We start from the raw sequence: 14,548 nt of genomic DNA on the forward strand, positions 1-14,548 counted from the left end.
GTGGCAACTTTACCCCGTCGCGCTGGAAGACTAGAGAGCAAACGTTTAGTTAAGTGAGGTGGCAACTTTTGTTCTGCGGAGATGTCAACTTTAATCTGTACCAACATTAGTTCCTTATGAACGACAACTTTACCCTCAGGCCGAAAAGACAGGGAGCGATCATTCCAAAACTAAATACCGGAACAGACCTCTCGCTCAAACACCTCAAATTGGCTATAACACAAAGTTTATGACTGATCCCCTGTGCTTTGACATGGAGTGGTTCTCGTCGAGACCCGTGACCGTGAGGTATTGGAGCACCTCATGTCACACTCTGCTTTTTCCAGAGTTTGAAAAACAAAGAAGAGAGGTTATCTTGGAGTTGCAAAGTTTTCTTTTTGCGAAAACGTACAAAGTCTTGCACGAGACAAACAGAGAACGACAGTGCCATGTACTCGCTCGTTGTTTGACCCTAACCTTCCTTGTCTCCCGGTCTGTGTTGGACTGACGTGTGTGCGTGTTCCTGACAGACAGACGGATGAAAGGCGCTAAACATACGTAATTAGTCATCAGCATGCCCAGGTTGGATAGACTACTCATAGTGGGAGGAACATTGGTAGTAACATAAGTCCCAACAAATCAATTTGATGATGTGACATGCTATTAAATGAAGAAAGAGAGACTTGTGGTAGATATGTTACCATCACATCACACATTTTAAGATAGAATAAGTCTATAAGATAATAAATAGGATTTTTCATGTTACCACAAATAACATATGCATGTTACTAGTTCATGTTACTTTCCATTATGACTAACCTAATTACTTGGACTCTTGATTTTGGGTTGTTCTTATTGGCGAGTTCCTTGTATGCACATTCGGCCCATGCTAAAGCTGTCCTACGAGCTGGACCATTAGCAGGCCTGATTTAATCGCAGCACTTAAAGGCCGAAATTTGAAGACTGTGACCATTAGTTTGCTCATGGTGTTCTTACTCTAGAGCCTGGCCGGTATTTTTGGCCTGTAACCCTCCATGATGAATCAATAAAGCAGTACTTACGCTCAAAATAAAATAAAGCAGTACTTTCCCCTGAAAAAATAAGTAATCAAAGTGGGTTCCTTAAAACGAAAAATGAGGTTTGAACCCTGACCTTGTGCCTATGGAGTCTAGACTTTTTGCCAATAAATGAACCAGGGCCAACGGAACAAGTGTAGACAGGGCAAAAATACGCATTGCGATCCACACTTAGCTAGACAGAAGTACGTACACACAGACACAGTGCCATAGTTTGATGGAGTATATCTTAACTCCTATAAAAGAACCATTTGGTGGTGATGGTACGTCGTCTATTTTCTGTCTCTTACATGTGGGACCTACCCGGTCTGTTCCGCTTCCATCGGGATATCTACCTCTTCCCCCATCTGCCATGCCTTCCACTCCCTGCTCTGTCGCCGGCCTCCCCTCACCGCGCCTCCCTCCGCCCTAGCCTCCCCTCACCACGCCCCCTCCTCTCATTTGTAGAAGGCGACGCGGCTGGCCCGCCAAAGAGCAGATCGTCCAGGCGCTGGCCAAGAAGGAATAGCAAGCGGGGAGGACAGAAAGGAGGTCGCCGGCGCCTGTGAGTTGCCGTGCGGTGGGTGCGAACGGAGCAGGATCGGGCTCCCTGCCCCTCGCCCGGCAGAAGACACGCAGCCACGGAGCTGGCTCACCTCCACCACCGGCGCAAGTGAGTTCGCCGCCGCCTCCACCTCATCCGCTGGTCAAAGTTCTGTTCCTTGCCCCGCAAAAAAAAGTTCTGTTCCTTGGTTTGGCTGCCCTAATATTTCTAGCATGCCAATCTATGCCGCTGTTCAGGTATCTTTTGTGATAACAGTACCAATTCTACTTGTCTCACCTGAATTGCTAATAGCCCAACACCAATACAAAGGTGAGATCGAAACTCCCAGGAGCACGTCCACACGATTTAAGGAGTGCAGAGGGTGTGTCCCAATAATTGGTTGCCGGTGTGACCAAATGTGCAAAAAGAATATCTTAGCCTGACGGAGTCCATATATCGATCTCAAGGTTGCAAGCAGGAGGCCTTTATCCAAACATTCTCAAGTTCTGCCATGTCCTTCTTAGTACTGTGTGTTTTGGCCTGAAGAACAATTTGCTGCAGCTTATCATTCTCGACCAACAATGCTCTCTTTTCTGCCTTGGGTCACTCAACAGCATCACGCAAATACCAATTGAATCATTCAAAATTTGCGTGTTTGTATTGTTGTACCAGCAATAAAACCATAATCCACACCAGGAAAGTTAATAAAGTTGGAACTAAAATCTGACCAAGACAGAACAAAAAAGACAACCAGGAACTTATCCTTGTTAATTTATTGGAAGTTCTGCACAAATGAAAAAAGGTTCCAAGCAGGAGGCAACCGTTGCTGGTGACAGAACAAGGAGAAAAGGAGCATGTAAAGGAAATTACCAGCCAGTATCGTGTTGTTAGTTCGTCAGTTAGCAAGCTTTCCAGTTGCAACGGGGTCAAATGATTTGTATGGCTCGTGTAAAAAAGAGAGAATGTTTAATCTCCGACTTAATAGAAAGAACTGCCGTGGTGTTCTAATTCAAGTAAGAATGAGCAAATAATAGCTATATGAAGTGAGAGCATCACTTTCAATACTCACAGTTAATAGAACATACATGATTCAACAGCATCACCTTTTAGGCACTTGCATGTATATATATTAGTGCTGCTATAGAAAAGTGCAGTACTCGCACATAATAAAAAGAAAAAAAAATGATGTTGTTTGCAATACTGGTAATTCCAGCAAAATTCAGTTTTTTTTTTACGAACGATTCAGTTTACTGATTTTGGATAAAGGCTTTTTAGCCCTTAGAAATGACACGACAAAAATCTTTGCTCGTGAACGCTCCAAAAAAAGGGAAAAAACTTACTGATATTTATCCATATATGCACAATCAACTTTGCTCTGTCATTAGCATTTTTTTTAACCTACGAGTGATGTTTTTTACCGTGCGTTATAACACTTGCATATTTGTTTTTTCAGTTTATAACATGGTTCATGTCTTATTTGGGACAACTTCTTTTTCTTGCAGAAGCACTGCCTGCATATTGGCATTTCTATTTCTCCTTGGTGACTTGTGAAGGCAGGTAAAGGTAAAGTCAAGGTTAGGGACAAGGAGTTATCACAGCAACTAGGCTTTACAAACTAGACATACAGTTGGTTACATTGTATCTTTTACTTGGTTACATTTGCTATTTGGTACACCGTATCAGCAATGATGTCCGCCTCCTATTTGTAATTTCTTCATATATATACATTTTTAATCGTGCAATTTATTGTATGTCATATTTTGTAGGCCTGTATGAGCAATGATCTCCACCTCCTATTTTTGCGTTCACTTAAAGTTTCTTCGAGCATGATTCACTGAATTTGAGTATGTAGGTCTGCTAGGGGGCTAAGAAGATGAGTGGAGTTTATTTCTGGCATTGAAGTGCCAGAGGGAAGAAGGATTAACAGATATACTTGCATAGGTATTAGCATATGAGAATTATACTTGCATAGGTACTAAGTATTCGTTAATCTGCTGCTCTCAAGAAGGTATCGTTTTCTCCTTTCCTCGTCTCTGTAACACTGACATATTCATTTCTAATTTGTAGACGTATCATGATTACTTCTCATACTGATTAATGACAGTAATGCTTTACATGACATTACAAATGCAAATCAGTTAGGTATGCAAGACAACTTTTTCTCTTGTCTCCTCAAGCTGTTTCCTGTGTCATCTGATTGAAAGAGACCCAGTAAGGAATTCATACTGAAATCCTTTAAGTGCTTCATTTGAAATCCTCCAGAGTGCTCTTTTCTGCATTAACCGTTTGCTAGGGGAATTTGTTAAACAAAGTGTAGTCTTAGTGTTGCAATCCCAAAACACACCAGCAGAAACCAGAAAGAAACATGGCATTCTTATTTAAGTATCTTGTTTTTCTTCTGCAAATCAAGTTGGTACCAAAAAAAAATGTCTTTTATAGAATGCATATAGCTCTGTTTCCTGTATCAAAAAAGAAAAGAAAAGAATGACTACAGCTGTGATCTGATTATGGGATGGAATGCTTCGATATTTTCTGATTATGTAGGCATCATTAATCCTTTAACTCTGGATGTGGTTGAATTCTATAATACGTGTTCTCTCCATTGCTACTTGTATGTTATTATAGATTGTCATAATGTTTGCGGCTAAATTCATTCAATTTGGGAGCAGCTTTGTTGGATGACTTCTTCACTTCTTCACCATGTATCTAAAATAGAGAGTCGCAGTGTTGAATGGGATGTGCATCTGGGGTTGGTGGTTCTGAAGCATTTGTTGTGTTGGCAAACTAATATGAGATTGTGTTGGGAGTCTATTCATTTTTAACCTTTTCTATCTCATGTGAACTATTAGGCAAATCAATACGAATTTTGAGAAGTTTGACTGCTGAAAGATTTACTCACCATATTCACTTAAGTGTTCACCTGGAGTCTTTCTACACCCAAAATTGAAGCTAGCAGTTTTCTTTAAGAAATTCTTTTTGCGCAAAAGTTTTCTTTAAGCAATTATAAGGGCTTTATGCTTTGTGTTGACAACAACTTGATGATTACCAGAAATATCTCAACATGTTAAGTCATTTGAACTGATTTTATTACAAGCACCACACTCTAAAATCTCGTCCTTTCAATGTATGTGCTGATCGAACATTTTATGCTTTATAATTAGTTAAAAAAAATATTATTATCAGTTATGAAGATTGAGAACATCAACATGATACTACTAAATCTAACACGAAATATATTTTTATAATGCTTATTGTTTGACTTAATCAATGTATTTTTAAATAAATTGGTGGCCAGAAATCACATTTGAGACCATGTCAATAATCAAAGGAACATATTTTATAGCAGAGAGAGTGTTATGACTTATGATTCGGTAACACAAAAGGAAAAATTAATTAGGTTTTTCAAACAATATCCGACTACGTATGCGTGCTTTCGTTGCACCGTCACTTTGCTGGTCTGTGTATATATACTTTCTGCATCGACATACTGCCATACTGGTACTGTAGCTAGTCCCGTTGTAGCCAAACCAATGGTACCGAAGTAGCAGATGGACGCAAGTTGACTTGGAGTCGAGAGGAGCCCACCCTGCCACTGCAGCAGGCAGCAGCCCGTAGTCCCGATCCCCACGGCACACCCCGCTAAACACTGCTCGTGCCGTGCAGCGGGCCATGGCACGGGAGAACGGCCACTGGTACTACTGCTGGCTAGCGTGCGCGGGTGTACTAGACATGGGGCACCTTTTGGTCATGCTTGCTCGCACACGGCCACGGGCCGCGCAGCATGTCCCTACCGGAAGAAACAAACAAACAATTAGTGGTGCCTTTAGTTTATTTACGGTCCTTTCTTGCGTGTTTGTGTGGCTTTTGCATCTGCCTTCCTCTGCTGGGCGGTGTCTGTGGCCGCTGGGGCAGGGGAGACACGGGCGCTAGGAAAAAGGAGCGGGAGAAAGAAGCTCATCATGTGAACCCCCTTCCATGGGCCATGGCTGCTCTGCACAACGCACGGGCTCCTGTCCTGCTCCTCCTGCTGTTCCCATGCATCTCTCTTCCTGACACCAGTAAAAAACTGTGCGTTTATAGTACTTGCTGGCAGTAAAACAAATCAAGTGCGGAGAGTGCATGCATGCTCTCGGTGTGGACCGCTTTTTATATTTGTTCAGACGAAGTTCTGTGTATGTATGGTACTAGAGCGAATAAGACAGGAAAATTGAATGAATTATTGGAGTTTGGTACGTGTGCAGAATCTTCTCGCGCAACCGTAACTATAGATGATACTGATGTTTTGCTATGCAGGAAAGCACTCTTGGCGAGGAGAATATATACATGCACGACGATGGAGCCGCTGGGAAAAAAGCGTGGTAGTGAAGCGTGTCGTGTTTTGCTCCGACAAGAGGTACTAGTGCCGCTACAAAGTGCAGCAGTACTTGCTTATCCTGCAACTAGCTAGCTATAGCGAGTGGAGTAGCGCATTTGAAACAAAAGCAGGTTCATCTTGACGCGCCACGGACGGACTGGGTGATGCGCGCAGGCAAGGGGACCCCGTCCGGTTGCTTCTCGACTGGTTTTGCACGACGCCAGGAAATCTTCCTTTGATCGTGGCAACAATGAGGAGGCAGACAAAGCCAGAGCCGCAGAGGAGAGATAGATGAGGTAGAGCAACCACTGGTCTACTGGAGGTCGAAGTGTGATGATGCATGCGATGCGCATGGACGGAGAGCAGAGGAGAGTGGCAGCGATCGTGCTAGTAGGTTCGTTCAGGCGCGCGGCATGCATGCATCCACCGGCGGCAGCCAGCCAACCCACTACGGCTGCTCCGCGCGCATGTGGCCGGCCTCTGGCTTTGCTTTACTACAGTTGCCTGCCTGCCTGCGCGGTTCGCCGCAATTGTTGTGGGGGTGGGAACTGAACTGGCAGCGGCAGCCCTCGGGAATCCAAGAGGCAATGCGATGTGTTGACAATATTTGTTCTCTTGTCCATAGGTCAGCGATAATTGCCATCCGCATTTAACCCACTGCATGCATGCACTCATTTTTGTAAGTACCGGTTTAATAATACAATGGCAATCGGAAGCGGTCTGGCGTGTCTTTAAGCTGGAAACAAGAGTGACGTCAAACTGATTAGTATGAGTAGTTCTGGATTTCAAGATACGTAAAACCTGAATCACTGTCAAGGAGGAGGTGTTTAGAAATCGTTAAATTTGACCCCCATCATCGTGGTAGGGAAGAGAGCGACGTCTCCGCGGCCTTGTCGGAGGGCGAGGCTCCCCCGGCCGTTTCCATGTCCACCGCGCTGCGCCCCAACGTCACAACCGCTTGCGCCTTCAGATTCCTCGAGTCCGCGGACGCTTGCCAAAAGCTAAAACAAAGACACACGAAACCCAACCCAACCTGAGTCAGCCTCAAGTACGGGAATGAAATGCCTCACGATGCATTCCGGCGATTCAGTAGCGAGTAGCGACTCAAGACTTTTTTTCTAATTATTACTACCCTTTTTTTACACACAAAAATTGTTGGTTACTGGAAAATGCACTCGGAATACCAGAATAGAACAACGTTATCATGGGGCATAGAAGGTGTCGGACGTGCCAATGATCATATGTGCTTTTAGCCCGCAAAAGAACAATACTACTGCCATGATACTACGTCTTTTGGCTATAGTGCTAACGGACCAAACGTGCAACTCCTAGTGAGTAGTCCTAATAAAAAGGGAACGTTCCATATGTAACATCGCGTTTTCGCTCTCTCCAAGTTGTTTGCTGGGGTACTCCAAAGCAAATTACAAGACAATTCCCTCTTTGGGGGAAAGCTGTATCCCCACCTTCGCTGTCGGACTCTCTTGTGACACCAAGGCTAGGACCGTGTTTCCATCCATGCGTGTGATTGGTCTAAGTCGAGTTACTACTACTAACGAGCAGTGCAATCCGGTGGCTGCATTTGGCAGCAACCAGGAGACTAGCATAATTAATCAGCCACCTCCAGCTTTGCTTTGACTTGTTGCTCTGGAACCGCGGTCGAACTGTACTCGACGCAACGCACAGGCCAGGGCGCAGGGTGGCGACCAAAATACAAACGCCAGGAGACAAGAGGACAAGCAGACAAGGACGCACGCAAAAAAGAAAGGAAACCCAATAACAAAGAGCAAGGAAAATAACCCGTGAAAAATCCTCCCGGTCGGCCACTTTTATTACTAGCTGTGTGTGTGAGTGTTTAACAAGTCGTCTCCCCCCACCCACTCGCCTCCGATTCCAGACAAAACCTCACCTCCACTCCCCCCCGGCTCTTCCCCACCGGCTCCAATGTCGCCGCCCCTCGAGCCGCACGACTACATCGGCCTCTCCGCCGCCGCCGCCTCGCCGTCCCCAACCTCTTCCTCCTCGTGCTCGTCCTCGGCCAACCCCGGCGCCGAGGTTGGCCCCCGCCTCACCCTCCGCCTCGGCCTCCCGGGCTCAGAGTCCCCCGACCGCGACAGCTCCGCGGACGTCGCCGCGGCGCTCACCCTCGGCCTCGTCTCCACCCACAAGGCCGCCTCCAAGCGCGCCTTCCCCGAGGCCTCCCCACGCCGAGGAGGCTCTGCCGCCGCTGCAGCTGGCGCGAGGGGCGAGGAGAAGGCGCCCGCCGCTGCTCCCCCTGCCGCCAAGTAAGATTCGATCCGATCCGCTAAGGCGGATGCTTTGCCCCTGAAATTGGATGTGGTGTTGGCCCGCCAAGTACTGATCGACGGCGTGGTATTGTGGAGCGCAGGGCGCAGGTTGTGGGATGGCCGCCCGTGCGGAACTACCGCAAGAACACGCTGGCGGCGAGCGTCTCCAAGAGCAAGGGGGGAGAGGAGGGTGCAGCAGCCCAGGGGGGACCTCAGTATGTGAAGGTGAGCATGGATGGTGCCCCTTACCTCAGGAAAGTGGACCTCAAGATATATTCTAGCTACGAGGACCTCTCCACGGCACTCCAGAAGATGTTCAGCTGCTTCATCACTGGTTAGTACGTCACTGCCGCTTTCATTGTTAGGAAGCTCGTTGAATGGATCCAATGCTGCGAAAGCAGAGTGTTGAAGATTCACCTCCTAAAAATCTGCAACTTGGTACTGATGATTGCAAGTCATTTAGTATCACGCATCCAAACTCATAGTTAACCACCCAAAACTTGGAATAAAAACTACTTCCTCCGATCCTAAATTCTTGGGGGAGTAAAAAATTTCCCTTCCTGTCCTGATGATTATTCACAGGAAAGTACTCCCTCCGATCCTAGATTGCTTTAGTATTTGGGGAATAGCATTTATATAGTAAAAGCATATGTTGCAATCATCATAGTTAGCCATCCAAGATTTGCAGCCAAAAAAACATGCAATTAATCTTATATCACTGCATAATCTAGGCTTCGTCTTTACTGGATCGTTGCTCAATGTTTTGTCGATCTCTGTCGATTAACTGATTAGCTGTCCTGGAGACTGGAACTACTACAATTTCAACAAACGCACATAGTTCAAGTTCTTAAGGATGAAATAGTACACAAGAATAGTATCATACTCCTTCCGTTTCAAAAGCGATGCCATATTTAAGGTTGGGGCACAAGACTTGGAGCATGAGTTAGATGTCAATGTCGCCCTTCAATCTTTTTCACGTCCATCACTTTTTCCTCACCAAAAATATTGGTTGGCACCATGGAGCGACACTCATGCCCACCGTCGGATGTTCTCATTGGGCTGTGGAGCAATCGTTCCATGGTGCTGAACCACACATCTATATCCTCATCAAGGCAGTTAGCTCTTTTTCCAAAAGCAATAAATCCAAGTAAAGGCAGGAGTATTTAGCTTGTTTTTTATGATATTGATGAAGGACGAAACAAGAAAAAAATGACTAAAACTGCATTGAAATGTAGATTGTAAAGAACATGTATTTTGACAAAAGTTGAAGAGGCTGAAAGGACATCTATTTGAAATGGAGGGGGTATGATGTTTTAGCAGTTTATTTTCATATTCCTTAGAAAGACTTGAATCCTCCCTCCTTACCTCCCTCTCATGAAATGTCTACTAAGACTCTGATTTTAAAGGTCAAAGTGCTATGCGGAAACCATCTAGCAAGGACAGGCTTACCAATGGTTCAAAGGCTGATTCCCTCCAAGATCAAGAGTATGTCCTTACATACGAAGACAAGGATGCGGACTGGATGCTTGTTGGTGATCTTCCATGGGAGTAAGTTTCTATATCTTGTGCATTCTTCCCTTGTCAATACTATTCCTGGTGTTTTTGGAGAAAACTAGGATTGATGTTCTTTTGCCTTGCCCCCTTTTGCCATGTTATATCACCATATTTGGGTGCTCTAAATACAAAAATCGTGGAACTTTAATCTTCTAGTGCAGATGGAGTTGCTTAAGTTCATTTGTTGTTATGCTGTTCTGGGGCTCATTATGAAAAATATGTGGTACAGTTCGATTTACTGTTGAGCAGATATTAGGATATCCACTTTTTTTCATCATTTGAACGTGTCGCCTCAATCTCATATGACGCTAATAGTCAGATAAAAACTTAACAATATTTCTTTATTGGTTTTGCACTAGCATCACTGCAATGAATTTTTTGATGGAACTTTGAGTAAAGCTTGCAATCTAGCATAATACTCATGTGTTGCTACTTGCTACTGGCTTAAAAACACTTGTTTAATGAGAATGTTGTACTATTATCTTGGATCATATACTCCATATTCGTTCATATCTCAATGACTTGTGCTAAATCAACAAGTGATGCAAAAAAAAAGACATGGCCCGAAGGTCACGTACCGCCGTGACCAACTGAGTCTTTTATAGGAGTAAAGACAAGGGTGTGACTGAATCTATTAGTTACTTAAAGAGTAACTTTGAACAAGGATAAGCTTGTCACTTCCTTTACCCTGAAAATGCAATGAATTTGTTGGGCTGGAGTTGGGACTTGCGAGCACAGTTGAGCTATATCTAAGATGCGCAATTTGTTATTGCTTCTGTCTCTGTATTGTCGATGACAAGGCCCAAGCTTTGCAAAATTAACTACCGACTTTATGCAGGCATGTGCAACCATTTGAGGCAATGTCAATCGATGATCTCTAGCCTGAATGCACAAGATAGCCAGCTTAGATTTGTTAATTCATCACTACTAACAGATATAGTTAATTGCTTTAAGCCTTTAAGATTCATGAATTTTTGGTTCTTATCTTGTAAGAGGTAGTATGAAGGTCCACTTCTATGTACCATCCCCTTCATGTTTTTTTAATAAAAAAAACATGCATATGCTGTTGGTGTTAAATTCGCTATTGAAGTTTCCTGGCATCTCGTCTAATGTATAATCTACAAATAGATTGCCATGTAATATTGCTGTTTCTTTCATACATGTATAGGTTATCACTCAATAGTCAAATACTTAAAATTTGATAATTCCTGACCTTAGTTCTCCCTTTGCAGTTTGTTTACCACTATCTGCCGGAAACTGAAAATCATGAGAGGATCTGATGCAGCTGGAATAGGTATTTGCAAATTTTACCAGTAGATATATTGAAAGTACCAGTCTTTGTTTTGAATGCTTCACCTGAACAACTTTAGTTTGCAAGATCATTACTACAGTATAAAATTATGCAACGACTATGTTTCCCAGTGTTGCATATGATTTATGGTCACTAGTGTTGATCCTGTCCTTATGTACATGAGAACAAAATGTACAGCATTAGATGATATGAATGGAGTCTAAATCCTGCCCACCGCCAAACTATAGGTTGCATGCCACTTTCATTTACAAATACTCAAATAATTTCTCTCAGTTGACGCAAGTCCAAACCGTGGCTGATATGATGATAAAATTCGGACAAGCAGAAACCAATAGCTGGGATCTGTTGAAACCTGAACTTTTAACTTGGAATCTGCTTTCTTTGTCAGCAACTAAAACAGTTACTGTTAAATGGTTAAATCTTATGCCTGTTTCCAACTTCTGAGCATTAGGTTTTTGTAGATTATTTCACTCAGTTGTAGGATTGATATTCTACACAAATCTAATGCTCAGAGGTTGGCACTCCCAACTTGTGGCTACTGAAACATATCCCAACTACTTACTTGCAGCTCCAAGATCCCTAGAGCAGACAGGTCAGAACAAATAAGATTGATCTTTATCTGGAGCAAAGAAAGACAACCGAGCTTAAGCTGTGAGATGATGTTGCAGAAAAAAATGATTCATGCCAAGTGTCTCAAATATCCGAAATGTTAGTGTAGTTTCATGTGTTTCTGTGACCTGTGCGTTGCATGTCTGTAATGTGATCTGTTAAGATATTGCAATTGTGGGTTGCCCTATTTCCCCTAGTAATGTCAGTAAGCTCTGTGCTTTCTGTACTCATATATATTTCCAGTGTTGTACTAAGTGTTCTACTCAATTGAAATTATCCAAATGCTGCATGTTCTGTTCAGTTGGAACTTTTTATTGACAATATTCTGCTCTGATCAATCAGCTTGAAACACGTAAATTGTGTTTTCAACACATTAGAAAATAGCTACACTATAGTACAATTTATTGTGCACCAAGAAGTACACAATCGGGCAATCCAAATATTTACCATTCTGTAGCTAATCAATGCGCATAAGGAGAACGAACAGTAAATTGCTCTGAAGGTGATGTATACAAGCAGTCATGGATCTTACAATCGACGGTGTTTCTTCATTAACCATTTCCCTTGCCTGGAAAGCATCCTGGTAAATTTGAGAGCTCGAACTAACGAGCTGGACTAGACGAAGTGGTAGAACGTTCTACCACTTCCTGAAGATTCACCCCTTTCGTGTCCACGGGGCGCAGCAGACTCGTCGGTCAGCGAGTCGTTCTCGAGAAGACCCGTCTCCGATCCTCCTCGGGTCTCGTCTTCCTCACAGGCCGTCCCACTGTGCGACTCGGCTGTCTCGATGCGGCACCGAGTGCACAGTTGCGGGGGACATGCCGCCGCGCCATAGCTCTTGTCGTCCGTCTTCTTGCGTCCAGAAGCCGCCGGCGCCGTGGATTTCTTGGTACCGCGCGCGGGACTTTCTGCGCCGGAGTTCTCTTCGCTGGCCTTCCTCTTGCGCCCAGAGGACTCAGTTGCCGCGGTGGAGTCCGCATCTGTTGCGGGCCCGGCGCGCGGACTCCGGTAAACCTTGTACAGCACGAGCTCGTCCGATGAGCCCTTGTGTTCGCCATAGTTGAGGCCGAGCTCAACCATGATCCATCCCGTACGGAGACTCTTGCCACACTCCTCGTCCTTCTTCATGAAAGAGAAGAACTGACGACAACCTATCTGGCGGTCGCCGTCGACAACGTCCCTCACGCCGGACTCCGAGTGCCAGCACCCCTGGCCGGAGCCCACCGTGCGCGGCCTCCGCTGGCCGCGGATTCTCTTGGCCGGCAGGGTGGTGAAGAAATACCAAGCCTTCTCGCCGTCGCTTGCCGTCGCCGGGGAGTACTGGCCGCTGAGGACGGCGGGTTCGGCTGCGTAGACGTCGACGTCGTGGGTGAACTTGCAAGGATGCTCGCCGGACGCGAGCCGCGGGATGAGGTAGGACTTGATGAGATCTTGGTCGGACGGATGCTTTGCGAAGTCCGGGCGCGTTGGGGGCGCGGAGGAGCCTGAGGGAACCGCCGCGACCCTTGGAGCGGCTGACGTGCGGCGAATGGGCGAAGAAGGAAGAAACGGAACCTGAGGAGGTCGGCAAGCCTCGGCGCGGGGAGTCAGCGCTGCGTCACCGGTGATGACGCGTTGAATCTGGGTCCGAAGTGGAGCCGCAGACAGAGACGTATCAATTACGACATGGCTGGACGAATCCTGGTCGGAGTCGGACTCCGTCGCTGCCGAGTCAGTGGAGCTGGAGGCTCGAGCGGGCTGGGCCGAATAGACTGAGGCCTTTGCAGGCCCAGCTCCTGACGCGTTCTCTTCAGACGAGGCAGAGCATTCCCCGGCTTTTCCCCTTCCAATCTTGGGCACAACCCTCCTTGCCGCCGCCGTAGATCCGGTCGGGGGCGCCTCGCGCGGGGTCCGGTAGACCTTGCACAGGACAAGCTCCTCCTCCGAGGAGCCGGAGGGCGTGAGGCCTATCTCGGCCATGAGCCAGCCGGACCGGACCAGCCGGCCGTCCACCTTGGTGGTGAAGGAGAAGGCCTGCCGGTAGCCGATCTGGCGGATGTGGACGATGCCGGAGAAGAGGGGCTTGGCGGCGCGCTCCGAGTGCCAGCACCCGTCGTCCCCGGATCCCACCGTGCGCGACTTCCGCTGGCCGCGGCGGCTCTTGGCACGGAGGGGGGTAAAAAAGTACCACGCCTCTTGGCCGTCGCTGGCCAGCGCAGGGGAGAAGGTGCGGGCGAGGTCTTCGGGGTTGGCGGCGTAGACATCCGCGTCGTGGATGAACTTCCAAGGGCGGTCGCCGGTGGTGACCCAGGGCTTGAGGTAGTTGTCGATAAGTTCTAGGTCGGTGGGGTGGGAGGAGAAGTCCGGGCGCGGCGCGCCGCGTCGGATGGGAGCCATGGCGATTTGGGGGGAGCGAGGGATAAATTGCCGTGTGGAGGAGGAATGGGTGGGGATTGTTTTAGCCGGAGGAACGAGGTAAAGCATATATAGCACCAGCAATGACGCGTTTAAGCCTGAGTCCGAGTTCGCATCGGGGTCGGAGACGTACTAATTACGCAACCGCAGGCTGGATTACAATTAATTCCTGATGAATCCGAGTTCATGATGGAGACGTACCAAGTACGCCAACGCAGGACTTCGACTTTGAGTCGGTTTGGCTGGGATGGGCTGGGCTGGGCCGAATATAACTCAAAGCCAGGTGCGCAATCATGTGTTGCTATCCTTTCCTGGTCACTTTTTTTCCTTTTTTTTTGCGGATCTTTCCTTGTCACTTTCAAGCCCAAATAAGATTGAGAAAGAAAAAAAATGAACGAACGTATGCACATCGGGTCATCGGCGTTAAGAAAGCAGACGCGCTCCTCTCAAAAAAGAAAGAAA

At 46.3% G+C, this 14,548-nt stretch overlaps 2 protein-coding genes across 2 annotated transcripts; one reads left to right on the forward strand and one right to left on the reverse strand.

Annotated features, from left to right (window-relative positions):
- The first annotated feature begins 7,786 nt into the window (after positions 1-7,786).
- On the forward strand, positions 7,787-11,992 carry LOC100834918 (auxin-responsive protein IAA5). Its single transcript, XM_003569505.4, has 5 exons — positions 7,787-8,214; positions 8,319-8,551; positions 9,624-9,765; positions 11,004-11,065; positions 11,652-11,992. Exons 1-5 carry the CDS (start codon positions 7,874-7,876, stop codon positions 11,687-11,689), a joined length of 816 nt encoding a protein of 271 aa, XP_003569553.1. The 5' UTR covers positions 7,787-7,873; the 3' UTR covers positions 11,690-11,992.
- Positions 11,993-12,157: 165 nt separating this feature from the next.
- LOC100830721 lies at positions 12,158-14,155 on the reverse strand. The gene has a single exon (XM_003566943.4). The coding sequence runs from the start codon at positions 14,153-14,155 to the stop codon at positions 12,308-12,310; it is 1,848 nt and encodes a 615-aa protein (XP_003566991.2). The 3' UTR covers positions 12,158-12,307.
- Between the last annotated feature and the right edge of the window lie 393 nt (positions 14,156-14,548).

The sequence above is a fragment of the Brachypodium distachyon genome, chromosome 2, assembly GCF_000005505.3.
Source record: "Brachypodium distachyon strain Bd21 chromosome 2, Brachypodium_distachyon_v3.0, whole genome shotgun sequence".
NCBI classification, from domain to species: Eukaryota; Viridiplantae; Streptophyta; class Magnoliopsida; order Poales; family Poaceae; genus Brachypodium; species Brachypodium distachyon.

Bases quoted from the DNA above. Each gene is read 5' to 3' on its own strand.
- LOC100834918 (XM_003569505.4), top strand. From the start codon at position 7,874: ATGTCGCCGCCCCTCGAGCCGCACGACTACATCGGCCTCTCCGCCGCC. The intron at 8,552-9,623 runs GTTAGTACGTCA...CTGATTTTAAAG, and splicing joins GTTCAGCTGCTTCATCACTG to GTCAAAGTGCTATGCGGAAA. The intron at 11,066-11,651 runs GTATTTGCAAAT...ACTTACTTGCAG, and splicing joins ATCTGATGCAGCTGGAATAG to CTCCAAGATCCCTAGAGCAG.
- LOC100830721 (XM_003566943.4), bottom strand. From the start codon at position 14,155: ATGCTTTACCTCGTTCCTCCGGCTAAAACAATCCCCACCCATTCCTCC.